The following is a 16,986-nucleotide window of genomic DNA, read 5'->3' on the forward strand; positions in this document are numbered from 1 at the left end:
ATTTTTAGAAATTAACAAAATGCAGAGTGAATGAACTATAGGGAAATGTAAAACAAATCAATATTTGGTGTGACCACCCTTTACATTCAAAACATCAATTCTACTAGCTACACTTTTACATACTATTAAAGGAACTTGGCAGGGAGATTGTTCTAAACATCTTGGAGAACTAACCACAGATTTTATGTGGATTTATAGTGCCTTTAAATAGTGTTCATACGCCATGAACTTTTCCACAATTTTTCACTTTACACCCACACACTTAAATGTATTTTTATTGGGATCTTATGTAATATAGCAACACAAAGTAGCAAGTGTTTGTGAAGTGTAAAGGAAATGATACACTGTTTTGTAAACATTTTAAAATATAGATTTAAAAAATGTGACATGCATTTTTATTCAGCCGCCTTGAATCAATAATTTGTCAGGACCACGTTTTGCTGCAATTACTGCTGCAAGTCTTTTGGGATATGTCTCTACCAGGGTTGTATATCTAGAGGCTGAATTTTTTTGCCCATTCTTCTTTACAAACTATATCTACCTCAGTGAAATTGGATGGAGGCATCTGTGATCAGCAATTTTCAAGTCTTGCCACAGATCCTCAATGGGATTTCCAACTTGGAAATTCCATTCAAACACATGAATATGGTTTGATGCAAACCATTCCATTGTAGCTCTGGCAGTAAATTTAGGATAATTGTCCTACTAGATGGTAAACCTACGCCCCAGTCTTAAATCTTTGCAGCTTCTAACAGTTTTTCCTCCGGGATTGCCCAATATTTAGCTCCACTCATCTTCCCATCAACTCTGACCATCTTACATGTCCTTGCTGAAGAAAAGCATCCCTTCAGCATGATGCTGCCACCAACATGTTTAACTGTGGGAGTGGTGTTTTTAGGGTGATGTGCAGTGTTAATTTTCTGCCACATATAGTGTTTTGCACTTAGTCTAAAAGTTCTATTTTACTTTCATCTGACCAGAGGACTTTCTTCCACATGCTAGCTGTGTCCCCTAATTGGCTTTTTGCAAAAGGGAATTCTTATAGTTTGCTTTCTAAAATGGTATTCTTCTTGCCACTCTTCCATAAAAGCCAGATTTGTGGAGTATACAAATAAGGGTTCGCTCACATTTGCATAAATCCGGTGAGTGCAATGTGAGAAAAAAAAATGTATTGCACTCGAACCAATGTTATTCAATTGATCTGTGAGTATTTCTCCAGCTCTTATCTGTCTGAGGAAAGAATAGCCACCATGCTGTGTATGGCTGCATATAATGCTCAAAACTCCACTTTGCAAGTCAATGGTTTGAGAAAATGTAGGATGTCACACTGACCATCTGTATGCCATCTAATTTTTTTTCTTGCACATTTCTCAAGCAAAAAAATATATAAACCTTTAGATAGATAACAAGAAGATATTAAATAGATAGGTAGAATAGATAGATATCCTAGAAATATAATGTCACAGCCCCCTACATATTATAAACGTGCACTCTTTAGTGCATTTCATGTGGCATTAAAGGGTATTTAGGTTTGATAAAACATATAAATAAATAAAAAGACCCCCTATTTTTGATAATAAAAAGGTAAAGCAAACAGCAATGGTCTAATATTATCAGCCTGGGAAGATCCATGGTTATTTGGCACTTCCTAGCCTAAAAATAGCAGTCTGCAGCGACCCCTGATGTGGCTCATCACATAAGATGCGCCAATTCTGGTGCTTTGCCTCAGATTTTCCTGGTTGAATTGGTGAGTTGGCAGTCAGGTTATGATAGTTAGGGTTGATGTCAGCTGTCTAGTGTCACCTGATATCAAATGTTAGTAATGGAGATAATATCAGCTTTCAGCTGTCTGCTTTTTCTTTGCTGGTGATCACAAATAGAGGGGATACCACATAGGTGTTATTTTTTTAAAATGATTTATTTATTAGGTTAATCAAGCCTAAACACTCTTTAGTGCCACATGAAAAGCATTAAAGGGTGCAAATTTATAATATGTAGGAGGGTTAGAAAATTATATATCTGTAGGATATCTATCTATTCCAGCTACAGTATATATCTAAATATTTATATATGATTGCTTTATTATTTATGAGAATTAGCTTAAATGTACATAGAGTATTAGGCTATGTACGCACTTTGCTTTTTTTCCTGCATTTCCACAATGTTTGGAGCTGCAGCGTTTTCATGCCAAATTGCATACGTTGTGATTTCCAGGCATAGTCTATGGAAATTAGGGCTTTCTTGTGTGCACAATGCTTTTAAAAAGGCAGCATTTTAGGTGCGTAAAATTTGTCAAAATCACTGCATTTGAAGAAGCAACATGTCAATTGTTTTTGCCATTTTGGCTGTGTTTTACACCCATTGAAATCAATGAGTTGTAGAAAAACACTGCCAAAATGTGAAGCAGTGTGTTTGCACTACATTATTGTCATGATCCGCATGTTTTTTTTAACATAACAAAGGCAGATCTTTCGGTCTCTCTCTCTCTCTGTTGGTCGGTCTCTCTCTCTCTGTCGGTCGGTCTCTCTCTCTCTATGTCTCTATCTCTCTCTCTGTCCATCTCTCTCTCTGTCTCCCTCCCACCCCCTCTCACATACTCACTGATCCACAATCACCGGCGCGGCGCTGCACGGCGTTCACACTGTGGCGGCGTCTTCTCTTTTGAAAATGCCGACTGCTCATTAATCCATCACGTATTCCCTGCTTCCCCCGCCCACCGGCACCTATGATTGGTTGCAGTCAGACAGGCTGAGTGACAGCTGTCTCATTGCAACCAATCACAGCCGCCGGTGGGCGTGTCTATATCGAGCAGTAAAAAAAATAAATAAGTAATTAAAAAAAATCGACGTGCGGTCCCCCCCAATTTAGATACCAGCCAGAGTAAAGCCACACAGCTGAAGGCTGGCATTCTCAGGATGGGGAGCTCCACGTTATAGGGAGCCCCCCAGCCTAACCATATCAGCCAGCAGCCGTCCGGAATTGCCGCATCCATTAGATGCGACAGTCCTGGGACTTTACCAGGCTCAATCCGAATTGCCCTGATGCAGTGGCAAATGGGGTAATAAGGAGTTAATGGAAGTAGCCCATAGCTGCCACTAAGTCATAGGTTAATCATGGCAGGCATCTCCCCGAGATACCGTCCATGATTAACCTGTAAGTTAAAGAAAATAAACACACACATCCAAAAAATCCTTTATTTGAAATGAAAGACAAAAAAACACCCTCTTTCACCACTTTATTAATCCCTCAAAAACCACTCCAGGTCTGAAGTAATCCACGCAAGGTCCCACGACGCTTCCAGCTCTGCTACATCGGAAGCTGACAGGAGCGGCAGTAGAACACCACTGCTCCTGTGAGCTCCATGCAGAAACTGAAGTAAGTTGCACGATCAGCTGTGTTGTCACTGAAGTTACTCGCGGCCACCGCTCTAAGGTGGAGGACTGCAGCTGTGGCCGCGAGTAACCTGAGTGATGGCACAGCTGATCGCACGGCTCACTGCAGTCACTCAGGGGATTTGCGATCACAGGTGAGTCCTTCACCTTTGACCACAAATCAAGCCGCGGCACACGCACAGAGCCACACGATCACAATGAAGTCGGGTGAAGTTCATCCGAGTTCATTCTGATCGCCTGGCACTGTCTCGCAGCCAGCCATGGTCTTTTTGACAGTGCGGTCCCACTCAGCTCTGCTGCAAGTCTATGGGGATGCTGCAGAGCCGAGTAGGACTGCACTATCAAAAATGTGCGTTCTGGATGCTTTTCCCACTCTGTCTATGGCAGAGAAAGCATCCAGAACGCATAAATTCTCCAGGAATGTGCTCACACGTTGCGTTCTGCTGAATGCGTCTCAGAACGCAGTTTTTTTGTTTTTTGGCTGCGTTCTGAGATGCACAGGCAGTGACTTACACGCTGCGGAATTTAATGCAAAGTGCGCACATAGCCTAATAGTGTGGAAAAGACTGTGTTAAGAACAAATTGCATATGGATGCTTGGCTAGGAAACCAAAATTGCACACTCGCATAGCACTCGCATGACACACGGAATGACATACGCATGACACTCACCATTTTCTGGCTGAAAATCTGAGCAATTTTATATACACGGATGTGAGCGAACCCTAATAGCTGTCCTGTGGACCTTCATTTTATAGACAATCATCTTGGCTACTTCATATATAGATTTTACTTAGCATATAATTAATTATGCGATTCTTGTCATGTCACTGCATTGTTACTGTTTTGCTCCTAAAAATCTAAATTCTATTTTTGATTATTTGGTTAGTATTTTTTAAATCCATCTTTGGTTTTCCACACTGCTTTTATCCTTCTGGGCATGCTCTTGATCAGATTCAAGCATGTCTTGACCGAAATCTGATCCCAGGTCTCTTCTACACATTCCCAATGTTGGTGCATACTGGTTGGCTCACTTAGGTATGTATACAGCTTTATCTTCAAATCCCAGAAATCTTCGATTCGGTTGAGGTCTTGGGACTGTTGGGTCCAATCCAGCACCTCAACTTTTTTGTCTTTGAACCATTTTTTCACCAATCACAACATATGCTTCGGGTCATTGTCCTGCTGGAACACTATGTTGTCCTTTTCATACTCATGGTACTCGATTGTACGAAGTAACTCATCTTATAGGATACTCACATATAGCTCAGCATTCAGAAACAACCCCATATCATCAGGTTTCCTCCACCAAATTTGTCAAAGCCTTGAATTTCCAAATCCATTAGCCTCTTTTTACCCATGTTTGTTTCAGACCCATTTGCACTCATTAGAGCCTAGACTGTTGACTTTCGTCTCATTGCTCCAAATCACCATTTCCAATCTTCTGCTGACCACTTTTCATACTTCCTCACCTTTTATCGGCTCCCACTCCATGCTTGTGTAACCTGTATCGCACGGTGCATGCATGGACATCTCTGATCTCACTATTACGAAGCATACCAGCCACCTCCACTGCCATGATTGTTGCACCAGAACTCATAGACCTTGTGATGAGCTGACATGCTGACTTTGATATTTTGTTGGGACGTCCATCTCTTGGCTTTTGAATGGAAAGACGGATTTCATTTCATATTCTTAAAACTGTTATGGCACTCAGATTATGCAGTTTACCAATTTTCTTGGCAGATAGACCACTATTGATGAGCTACACGATGCTGTTTCTCTTTTTCTTAGGAAATCTTCGTCAAGGCTGTTCCTCCATTCAAACCAGTGATTTTTCATTTGGGAATCAACATAATAACACACTGAGTTACTAGGGAATGTGAGAACAGGTTGTAACTTGTAATATACAGGAAAAAACAGATTTTTCCTCTACCAGGAGAAAAACAACACAGTGTAGTGACATGACAAGAATGTGTATAACTAATCATTTGCTAAATAGTTGCAAGTCAAATTTATGTATGAGATAGCCAAGGTAATTGTCTATAAAATTAAGGTAGTCTCACGTTTGAAGCTTTAGTGGATGGTGAAATTTGGAGCCTGAAATTCAAAGGTTCAAAAGATTGTTACTCTTTTGCTCGTCAGTGTTTGTGGGTGTAGTGTAAAAATAATGTAGAAAATGTCACTGGGTATGAATACTTTTGCAAGGCATTGTAGCCTTCTGCAAATCTGGCTTTTCATGTAATCCCATTCAGACTCAATGATGTTGAGATCAGGGCTCTTTGAGGACCATGTCATCACTTTCAGGATTATTTGTTCCTCTTTACTCTGAAGATACTTCTTAATGCGATTTGTTGTATGTTTTGGGTCATTGTCCTCCTGGGTAAGTTAGCTTGATAATTACAGTCACAATAATCTGTATAAGATCGTTTAGCTTTAAAATAATCACAGACGCCTTAGTTTTCTTTTATGGACAGGTCAAAAAAAGGCCCTATTTTTACAGACAGTCCTTGAATTTCTGGATGGTTGGCAACCCAGGTTAGCCGTTGGGATCAAAATCTTGCCATATGGTTATCACAGTAAGGACTTCTACTCCGGTAATTTGGTATATGGAATTAGGTCGGCAATACAGCAAAAAGGGGCATCACAGTGCAAAAAAAAATCTTCTGCCATTTGGGCAAAAGTTAAACATATTCAAACAGAATAACTGAGCCTTCTGCCCCGCATCTTAAAAAAACAGTCCATTCCATTCTCCATATTATGGTCATAGTCAAATTGCAAATTGAACTTTAGGTTGCCTGGTATATTCTTTCTATTTTATGTATATTAATTTTATTGGGTACAAATGTCATTAGAATCTTAACAATTTTTTTTATTCAAGGAATTTGTACGACTTACTGTAAATGATATTATGACAACATATGTCACTATAATGACTGGTGATTTCCTGCAAGCAGTTTTTGTACGTTTTTTCAATTATTGTTGGTGCTGGGATCTGGAGTATGGATGGGTATGTAACTATTTATTTTACCTGTAACTTCAATCTCATGATATAGAGTTTCCATCTTCAGCTATCTTTATTGCTAATTTTTTTTTTAAAGATATTGATATCAATTTAGCAATTTTTACCAATTATATGAAGGGAAACTGTAATTAATAGGTATGCAATACTTTGGTGGTTTCTTTTATAGAGCACCCAACCACCACTGTCCTGCTCTTAATGTAACATGTGATCTCTCATTTGATCTCACGTATTGGTATTGGGTCATCTGACTAAAGAGTGCTTTACACGCTGCGATCTCGCTAGCGAGATTGCTAGCGAGCATACCCACCCCCGTCTGTTGTGCGCCACGGGCAAATCACTGCCCGTGGCGCACAACAGACTTACCTTCCCTGCGACGTCGCTGTGGCCGGCGAACCGCCTCCTTTCCTTTCCTTTCGTTCTGGCAGCCGTCCAATAGAAGCGGAGGGGCGCAGATGAGCGGAACGAACATCCTGCCCACCTCCTTCCTTCCTTCCTCATTGCGGGTGGCCGCAGGTACGAGGTTGTTCCTCTTTCCTGCGGTGTCACATATAGTGATTTGTGCTGCCGCAGGAACGACAAACAACCTTGCTACTGACCAGACAACGATTTTTGGTAAATGAACGACGTATCACAGACCAACGATTTTTGCCTCTTTTGCGATAGTTTAAGGTTGCTCATAGGTTTTACACGCTGCGATGTCGCTACCGACGCCGGATGTGCGTCACAAACACCGTGACCCCAACGATATATTGTTAGCAATGTCACAGCGTGAAAATGGCCCTTCAGAGATGAACGAATCCATGGAAGTTTGGTTAGGAGGGTTCAGCCAGATATTAGATAAAGTTCAGTTTAGGTCCTGGACTTGATCTGAACCCCAATGGAAGTCACAAATTGGGCAGTTTGTGTCTTCACCTACATGTGGGGTTTTTCAATTTTATTTTGTTTAGGTGCACCCGTGATCTGATCATGCTGTTGTCACCCCCAGTGTGAGCTGTTCAAACACTGAAAGCAGCTTGTACCGGGCTGAGCACCGAGCGTACCTGAGCACAACTATGGTCGTGTGAATGGCTTGCATACAAAAAGCACCCGAACTCCAAACCTGAACTTTTTTTTTGTAAAGTCTGTGTTTGGTACAAACACTGAACACTGAACCTCAAGTTCGCTCATTTCTAATGAATTACTTTTTCTTTGAAGTTACAATTCAATTCTAAGGGAAATGGGGAAAATTCTAGAGAAGCTTTTTTGACTATAAAATACTTTTGTACAAAGCCTGAAGGGAATATCAAGAGTCTGTTGAGCTTAGATAGGTCTATTTGTAATATAGTGTTATTGTGAAGCCCCACGGGTGTAGTGTTGGTGCATTACCTTCAGGGACTCCACGTAGCTGGATCTGGTCACAGGTAGGGAATCTTCGGTTTTGATCGTGACGCCACTCTCAGTATTGCGGCCAGTAGGGACCGCCACTGCAGGTTGAGGGTCGCCTGGGGCTGATGGTGTGTGCAGTTAGTTGGAATAGCCTCCTGAGAGTGAGGCAAGCCCCAGGGCCCGGTGTAGGTTTGTAGTACCACAAGTCGCAGAATGACTCACACAGGCAGAACTGTCTTTCAAGGGCTTTACTCACATTTGATGGCAGGGTGAGTAGCCCGGGCGTAGCTGGGATGAACCAGATGGGAACCAGGTATCCTTCAGGCTGACTTTATGAGGGTGACTACTGACTCGCCTTCCTTAGCCCTTGGTGGTTTGGGGTGACCCCGACTTTGAGTCCCTATGGGGGTCACCCAGGGAAGATGCTGCAGCCTCTCTCCCCCTTTTGTTTGCCGTTTGCTTGTTCCCCGGACCAGGCCACTCCAGCTGCTTGCCTCCTGTGACCTATGGGCCCTCACTGCGGTTACGTGGCTGCGGCTTTTGTGGTGTTGTGGTGTGGGCTTTGAGAGCCCCACACCGGCAGGTTTAGCAGAAGAAAGCTGGATCTATCTTCGCTTCGGGATCTGCCGCCCGGTTGGGCCTGGTGCTCTCTAGCAGTCTCCTTACTTCCCACTCCGTGCTTTCTCTCTAGCTGAAGCTGGCTTTCAGGTAGCACTCCTAGTTGACCGTTCTCCCCCGTCAGTAGCCACTGCGCGGGCGCTGTTAGACAGCAACAGCCCCACAGGTCTGCTCCTCACTGAGCCCTCTGGAGTTCTCTGCTCTAACTGACTCACTGCTCCTCCTCTCCTGTTCTTGCCTACGCCACCTAGCAACCAGACTCTCTTACCACACCCCTTGAGAGGAGATGGAGGCTTTTGGCCCCCTCCACTATTCCAGTGAAGGTCAAGGCTTTTCCCCCTCCTGGGATCCCCAGGGGTCCTCTCATGGGTACATGTGTGAGAGCTGATCACTATGCGCCTGTGTTCCACACCCCTGTCAGCCTTCCGGATTACCTGTGTTGTACTGTTCCCAGCATGGGTGCAGTACTCAGTGGTGCCTGACCAGGTCAGGGGCGCCACATTCCCCCTTAGTTATCACCAGCACGTCCTCGGGCTGCAAGACAACATTTTAAAATGCATAAAACATTAAAACATGTAAAACATTTTTAAAAGCACCAGGTACCATACATCACCACCCTCCACCCACAAGTCCGTCAACCCACCCAAAACCCTTTCACGTTGGCCGCGGCTTCAGCCACTTCTGGCAGGATGTAGAGGCGGCTTACATGGGCTGGTGGTTTCAGGGTATACCTGGCCTGGTGGATCCGCGCCTTCAGCCTCTTCTGGCAGGATGTAGAGGCGGCCTCCACAGTTGGTGCTGACCAGGTACCCTCTTTGTGGTGGAGAGCCAGGCCCCATAAACAGGCATGCTCTCTGGTTGCAGGCGAGCCAAGGCCCTATATACGGACGGGCTCCTCCTGGTTGCAGACGAGCCAAGCCCCTAAACAGGCTGACTCTGGTGGTGGTGGTGCCCTTTTGGTGTAACTATTTACACTGCGAGAGTTTGTGGCTATAGCCAGTTCATAGCCTTAAGGTTTATGGTTTTCTCACAATAGTTTTTGTGGGCACATTACTTGAACTTGAGAACGTTGCAAAACAAACTTTTTCAAAACTTTAACTGATAACTTCTTTCTTTACTTTACTCTTCCATTTCACCAGGGCTTTGGGCCTGTAGGGCTGCGGCACCTGTTGCTTTCTTGGTCTTTGTCGTCGTCTGAGGTAGTTTCATCTGTAGGTTCCTTGTCTTTTCTTTCTTGATCTTCATCTGTTTCCTTTCCTGTATCTGTTTCTCTTTCCTGTAGCATGGGGTGGCTGTAAGGTTTGCTGGTACATAGTGCTACATCAAGCGCATACAGTCCTCTTTCGCCTTCATGCATAGTGAATTGTACTGAATCCCCCATCTTTAGGTTTCTGCCAGGGTGTCCTCTAGGCAGATGAGCGCTCACATCTCTTCTGTTGACAAATATCCCTTCTTTGATACCAGGGGCTACAATAAAGCCGTATCCGCTTTTCAAGTTGAAATCCTCCACTACTCCTCTGCAAAGGGGTCCTCTGACCTGTGCTTTGGCTCTTCTCAGGAACCGTTTTTCTTGTAGGTCTCTGGCCGTGACTTCTCTCTGCTCTGGGGATGACGGTGCAGGGGATAGTTGCGTTCTGTTGCGGTGTGTCTTACGGGCTGGATTCTGTAGGGTGCAGCTCACAAACTCCCAGGTAAGGCTTTTGGGCAGATCTTCTTCTGCAGATGGTGTCAAGTCCTCCTCATCCCAACGGGAATAGGGTAACATCTCCGGCTCTGGGTATGGCTCTGGAGTCAGCTCCTCAGCTTCCTGGCCTCCTCCCCCCCTTAGTTCTTCCTGGCACTCCTTGGGTAGCAGTGCTGGGGATGGACTTCTTTCTGCCGGCCCAGGTGGGGAACTCTTTGCCGTGGTTGCTGCGGGAGCTGTCGGGATACTCTTTGGGGTGTGCGGAGGGAGCATGTACCGCTCCACCATCTCCCGTGGGAACTTAGCTTCCAGGTCGGCTTTTAGCTGCCAGTATGCGGAGTCCTCACCTACCAGGGATTGCCTAGCAGGGACTTCCTGAACCTGGGGAGCCTTGTCTGCTCTGGCCTTGCGGGCCGGGGTAAATGGTACGTCAGCCTTGTCTTGGCGGGCCGCGCCTGGCATGGCGGCGGCCTGGTCTTGGCGGGCCGCGCCCTGGATGGCGGCGGCCTGGTCTTGGCGGGCCGCGCCCTGTATGGCGGCGGCCTGGTCTTGGCGGGCCGCGCCCGGCATGGCGGCGGCCTGGTCTTGGCGGGCCGCGCCCTGTATGGCGGCGGCCTGGTCTTGGCGGGCCGCGCCCTGTATGGCGGCGGCCTGGATCGGCGTCGCAGCTGCGATGGGATCTGTGCAGGCTGGACTGGGCGTCGCTGCAGGGACCGGGTCCTGGTGGGCCGAGCAGGGCATCGCTGCGGCGGCCGGGTCTTGGCGGGCCGAGCAGGGCATCGCTGCGGCGGCCGGGTCTTGGCGGGCCGAGCAGGGCATCGCTGCGGCGGCCGGGGCTTGGCGGGCCGAGCAGGGCATCGCTGCGGCGGCCGGGGCTTGGCGGGCCGAGCAGGGCATCGCTGCGGCGGCCTGGGCTTGGCGGGCCGCACCTGGCGTGGCTGCGGCCTGGCTCAGCGTCGCCGTGCCGGGCGCCTCTTCAGGGACCGCGGGCGTGGCAGCAGGGGTCGGGGCACTGGCGCTGGCCGGGGCATCACTCGACTCACCCACCGGTGGCAGCATCGGGGTCTGCGTCATCGCCGTCCTGTCTGGCACTCGGCGCGCGGCTCTCCTTTCATAGGCCCGAACCGCCGCGGTCATCTCCAGCATTTCCATTCGTTCTTCCCGGATCTGCTCCACAACCCGGTTCAAAAGTCGGTCGCAGAACTGGGCCAGCTCCCGATACCACCAGGCAGCGGAGCCCGGTTCTGGATTTCTGCGGTCAGACGCCATTTCTTCTGCGCCCTCTTCTGCACGACTCTCCAGCTGTGGACTCGCCGTTGCCTCAGATAGCAAGCTGTTCAGTTTCTGCTCTGCCTCTTTCAGCAGCTCCTCTCCCAGCAGCAGGCTTGTGGCTCCCTTTCTGTCCCGACGTCTCTGGACGCTTCCGCTCTCATAGCTGGCAAGGTCAGAACTCTGCAGGGGATCTCTGGGTAGCCGCACCTCTTCGTGGGCGGTAACTTCTTCCAGCGCGGGCTGCTGTTGTTTTTCAGCGCGCTTTTCATGGTGGCAATATGGCGGCGCTTCCAATTTTTCAAGCGGACCGCCCAGGCACATGGTCACCTGTCTGAACAGGTCTAGTCCTTATCCTGTTCACAGCGCCAGATGTGAAGCCCCACGGGTGTAGTGTCGGTGCATTACCTTCAGGGACTCCACGTAGCTGGATCTGGTCACAGGTAGGGAATCTTCGGTTTTGATCGTGACGCCACTCTCAGTATTGCGGCCAGTAGGGACCGCCACTGCAGGTTGAGGGTCGCCTGGGGCTGATGGTGTGTGCAGTTAGTTGGAATAGCCTCCTGAGAGTGAGGCAAGCCCCAGGGCCCGGTGTAGGTTTGTAGTACCACAAGTCGCAGAATGACTCACACAGGCAGAACTGTCTTTCAAGGGCTTTACTCACATTTGATGGCAGGGTGAGTAGCCCGGGCGTAGCTGGGATGAACCAGATGGGAACCAGGTATCCTTCAGGCTGACTTTATGAGGGTGACTACTGACTCGCCTTCCTTAGCCCTTGGTGGTTTGGGGTGACCCCGACTTTGAGTCCCTATGGGGGTCACCCAGGGAAGATGCTGCAGCCTCTCTCCCCCTTTTGTTTGCCGTTTGCTTGTTCCCCGGACCAGGCCACTCCAGCTGCTTGCCTCCTGTGACCTATGGGCCCTCACTGCGGTTACGTGGCTGCGGCTTTTGTGGTGTTGTGGTGTGGGCTTTGAGAGCCCCACACCGGCAGGTTTAGCAGAAGAAAGCTGGATCTATCTTCGCTTCGGGATCTGCCGCCCGGTTGGGCCTGGTGCTCTCTAGCAGTCTCCTTACTTCCCACTCCGTGCTTTCTCTCTAGCTGAAGCTGGCTTTCAGGTAGCACTCCTAGTTGACCGTTCTCCCCCGTCAGTAGCCACTGCGCGGGCGCTGTTAGACAGCAACAGCCCCACAGGTCTGCTCCTCACTGAGCCCTCTGGAGTTCTCTGCTCTAACTGACTCACTGCTCCTCCTCTCCTGTTCTTGCCTACGCCACCTAGCAACCAGACTCTCTTACCACACCCCTTGAGAGGAGATGGAGGCTTTTGGCCCCCTCCACTATTCCAGTGAAGGTCAAGGCTTTTCCCCCTCCTGGGATCCCCAGGGGTCCTCTCATGGGTACATGTGTGAGAGCTGATCACTATGCGCCTGTGTTCCACACCCCTGTCAGCCTTCCGGATTACCTGTGTTGTACTGTTCCCAGCATGGGTGCAGTACTCAGTGGTGCCTGACCAGGTCAGGGGCGCCACATTATGAGTGTGTCCCGCTCTGGGGGGACCTCTAATATCAGAAAGTCACAATGCCTTATTGTTTGCAGATCCACTCCTTGTATTGTAGTGAAATCTACTTGGTTTTAGTGTTGTAGACTTTAAGGACTATTTCCTGTCTTGCTGTCATTTGTAGCCTTAATCTTAGGTGCAGCTTTTTTGTGACCCCTCTCCTTTTTTATGAAAAGTCATGTGTCTTACCACCTGATACCAGTGATAGAATCTTCATTCTCATACTAACCACTTTGGTAGTAGCTAGTCTCTGGAAAACGCTTTGGAGTCGTGACAGTTGCTTGGAGTTCCCTTATATCTAGCAGAACCCTGGCGTGACAATTGGGTGGAGTTTCACAATTACTATCCATGTAATTGTGGCGCCCTGGACAAGCCAGGGGCCACAGAGAACAACACCAACACACCCCACACTCCCGGTAGGCACATCAACGTCAGACACAAAACCCTTGTTGCCTTCCTCCAGGGGCTGATGTCCACACCAGGGGGTGGAGCCAGGCGGTTGGTTTCCACCCACGGAGGAGTTCACAGTCCTGGAGGAGGGAAAACAGTCAGTTAGAGTTTGGAGGAGAAAGTGAGAGGAGGGAAGTGGCAAGAGTTACGGTAAGAGTTTACCGTAAGGACCGCGAACGGGCGGTGGCCCGGCGGTACCGGACCGGTACACAAAGAGAAGTCAGCACCATCTGGCAGGGGCTTACGGACCCCGGCAAGGCTAGGAGTCGCCGTGAATTTGCCAAATTGGTTAGCGAAGGGAACCTCCTGGGTTTCCCAGCAGCCAAGTCCCGACAGAAGGCAACAGTCCAACCAGGAGAGGGAGACAGAGCCACCGCCAAGGCTACCGTTTCCCAGAGCCAGAGCCTGCGGGCAAAAGGGGCTCCTCCGGCCCATATCCAAGCCGGGGAATGGGTTACCGGTGGGAACCCATTGGAACCGTTTCAAGTACATAGGTGCAGGGAAAGGCAGTCACCATCAACCTGCCGGGAGAAACAACTGCAGCCATCTGTGGGACCCGTCCATCAAGCCGTGTGTTTTACCGAGAACTGTGTCCTCATCATTGGCTGAGTGAGTACCACCGTGCCGTGCGGCACAGCGCTGCCCCCGCGACCCTGCACCTCACCAGGACCCGTAACCCGCCTGCCATCCATCCCTACCTACCCCATCACCAGGCCCCGGGACAACCAACCCCCTACCCACGGAGGGGAGAACTAACATCAAAGCTGCTCCCTGTCATCGCTCCCGGGATCCCCGTCCAGAGCAGCGGTGGTGTCACCAATATCACCACAACCGTGGGTGGCGTCACGGACAATATCTAAAATCCCCACAATCAAACCCCCCTTTTCACTCACGGGCGAGGAACGCCGCTCGAGTCCCCGGGATCCGGCCCACCGTTCGAGCCACCACCGAGCAGCAGAAGCAGCCGGACCCGAGCAGTGGGAGAGCGCAGCGTCACCTCCTCCGCCCGTGACAACTTGGCGTCACGAACAGGATCCTACCGTTCTACCAACTGGTGGAAGTGTGCCTTGTGTGACCGCCGGAGGTGTCCGGCCGAAAATTTTGAGAAGCCGCCATCTTGGGCGTGAAGAATTCCCGCTCGAGCGTCTCCTCGAGTAGTGTAGGCGCGAAAGCCAAAACCCCGCCCCTGTAGAGGAGGAGCCGGAAAGAGGCTAAAGGGGATGAAATGGCGGCTGGTCGCATGTGAGCGTGGCTATAAAGGCAGGGACGCCAGGACCCTGTGGCCATCTTGTTGTTAGTTCCTGGAGAGCACTATTGATAAGATGTCCGCTCCAACTAACAGCGGCGAAACCCCTGCGCAGCGTGGGTGGAGGACCGGACCGCCCCGCTGAATCATCGTCTGCAGGCCAGCATGCAGCTCCTCCTGGAGGAGTGGGAGGCCGACGTGGCAGACGTGGTGGCTGCTATGCGGAGATGCGAGGTGGAGGAAGATCTGGAGGAACGGGTAAGAGACCCACGTCCCTGTATTCCCGAGGGATCGGCCACTGCGGCTGAGGGACCCGGCCTACATCCGTTCACCCTGCTGCCTCCCCCACTACTGGCGTTAGCCGCTGCCGCCCCGCCACTAGGCCCGCTACCTGTCCAACCGGTAGCGGTACCCTGCCCGTTCGCCCAAGCGGACCGACCGGCTACAGATGCCCGGGGCAGCCCTGAACTGCTTCCCCAGAGGCCACCGGAGCCGAGGCCCCTTAACAAAAATGTGTTGGAGGCCCCGGCAGTGATAGCACCGGGTTCCGTGCCCGAGCCTGGGACTGTGGCATGGATGAGGGCCAGAGTAGTTGAGTTCAACCAACGTCAACAGAATCAGATCTCCCAGATGATGGAGCAGTGGACCAGTGAGGTGGAAGCGCTGGTGGCGACTGTCCCGATGTATACGATGGGAGCCGGCGTGATGGAGCCGACGGGTGACCCACACCTCCATGTCCCACAAGGACCGACCACTGCGGCTGGGGGGCCCGGTCCAGTCTTGGCTCTTGTATCACCCCTGCTATTACCTACGGGGCGTCCCAGTGTTGGTTGACCTGATCTGCTGCACCGTGCTACAACAGTGGAGCCTGATATGCCAAGGGCCGGAGACCCGGAGAATGCGGCACCCGGCGTTGAGCCCATCTCAGAGTTTGAGGGGGCAAGTGAGTGTCCCCGCTATGAAGGAGACCCAGTGGTTTTCTACACCCCGCGCACTGGTGGGAACGGATACCGGGCACCCCTGTCACAGCAGGCATGTCAGTGCATGTTTGATATGCTATCAATTTATAGAAAATAAAAGAGCGGGCAGCACTCTGTAGGTAGCTTCAGACAGCTTTATTTTTCGATGCTGACAGGTGTAACAGACATGAGGGAGTGGAGGGAGGGGAGCACGAGGATGACGGTACCGTTTCGCACCTCTAGGGGCGCTTTCACGGGTCCATGGATGGACCTGTGAAAGCGCCCCTAGAGGTGCGAAACGGTACCGTCGTCCTCGTGCTCCCCTCCCTCCACTCCCTCATGTCTGTTAAACCTGTCAGCATCGAAAAATAAAGCTGTCTGAAGCTACCTGCAGAGTGCTGCCCGCTCTTTTATTTTCTATGAATTGATGGCTTCGTCTGGGCAATAGCACCACGGTTGAGACAGCAGCTTCCATCATATCAGGAATTTTTTCAGGATTGTGCCCGATGTCACAATGCAACAACCACACTGCTTAGTGGTGAAACGGGATCATCTCACTACCTCTTGAAAGGGTAACCAGTGCTGTGCACTTTTCCTTCTATGTTATTTCAAATTCATATTTGATATGCTGGTGGCGGAAGATGGGTCCGCCTCAGCTGAAGAATCGGAGTGATGGCAGCGGAGTCCCGTTGCAGTTGTCCCCCATTGGGACCACCAGAGTGCTGTTTAAAAGTTTTTGTGAGAATGATAAACCAATTAACAGAAGAAGAGTTACCTGATTATCAGCTTGATTTGCACCGGACGTTGCCGGCAACTGGTCCCCGTTGGGACCCCCCCCTTTACAATTTTGCATAAGGAACTCCTTATGAACAGGCCCGAGAACTAGCAGGGCAACCACAAACTTGTGGCGTGTAAATAAAATAATGTTTTGTTGGCTTTTACCGTGACCGCCTCCGGAGAAGCAGATTGGAGGAAGGGCCCACAGTGGAGCAGGCTGGGGCCCAGCCACCACCGAAACCGGTGGCGATCCTCTGGAGGGGATCAGGGGCCCCATGGACGCGGGTCCCCTGAAAAGGACAGAACCCGCTCGGGCAACTTGTGCAGGACTGGGGTCAAGGGGTGCTGCCTGTTTGCTTAGGGGCAGCATCAGGGCCAGGCTGCTTGGGTGGGAGAGAGCGGAAGCCATTACCGTTTGAAACGTTAAAGTAAGAGTATCTCCCGATGTGGGAAGATGTTATTATAATTGTAATGTGTTACCGTTTTTTCTATTTTTCAGTTGTGAAAATAAAACCGGTGATGGACGGGCAGCCCGCGGACGGTCTGCATTTTACTAAGGGCAATGTGGTGCCCTGGACAAGCCAGGGGCCACAGAGAACAACACCAGCACACCCCACACTCTCGGTAGGCATATCAAGGTCAGACA

The 16,986-nt window shown here is 49.6% G+C and overlaps 1 protein-coding gene across 2 annotated transcripts in view; it reads left to right on the plus strand.

The window, feature by feature from the left end:
* The window catches only part of LOC142296463 (transmembrane channel-like protein 1), a 197,330-nt gene that overhangs the window by 125,775 nt on the left and 54,569 nt on the right, over positions 1-16,986 (plus strand). For both annotated transcript variants that reach the window (XM_075340106.1, XM_075340115.1), the window contains exon 14: positions 6,273-6,401. In XM_075340106.1, the coding sequence (XP_075196221.1) occupies positions 6,273-6,401 (129 nt within the window). The remainder of the gene's footprint in view (positions 1-6,272; positions 6,402-16,986) is intronic.

The sequence above is a fragment of the Anomaloglossus baeobatrachus genome, chromosome 1 (assembly GCF_048569485.1).
Source record: "Anomaloglossus baeobatrachus isolate aAnoBae1 chromosome 1, aAnoBae1.hap1, whole genome shotgun sequence".
In the NCBI taxonomy this organism is placed as follows: domain Eukaryota; kingdom Metazoa; phylum Chordata; class Amphibia; order Anura; family Aromobatidae; genus Anomaloglossus; species Anomaloglossus baeobatrachus.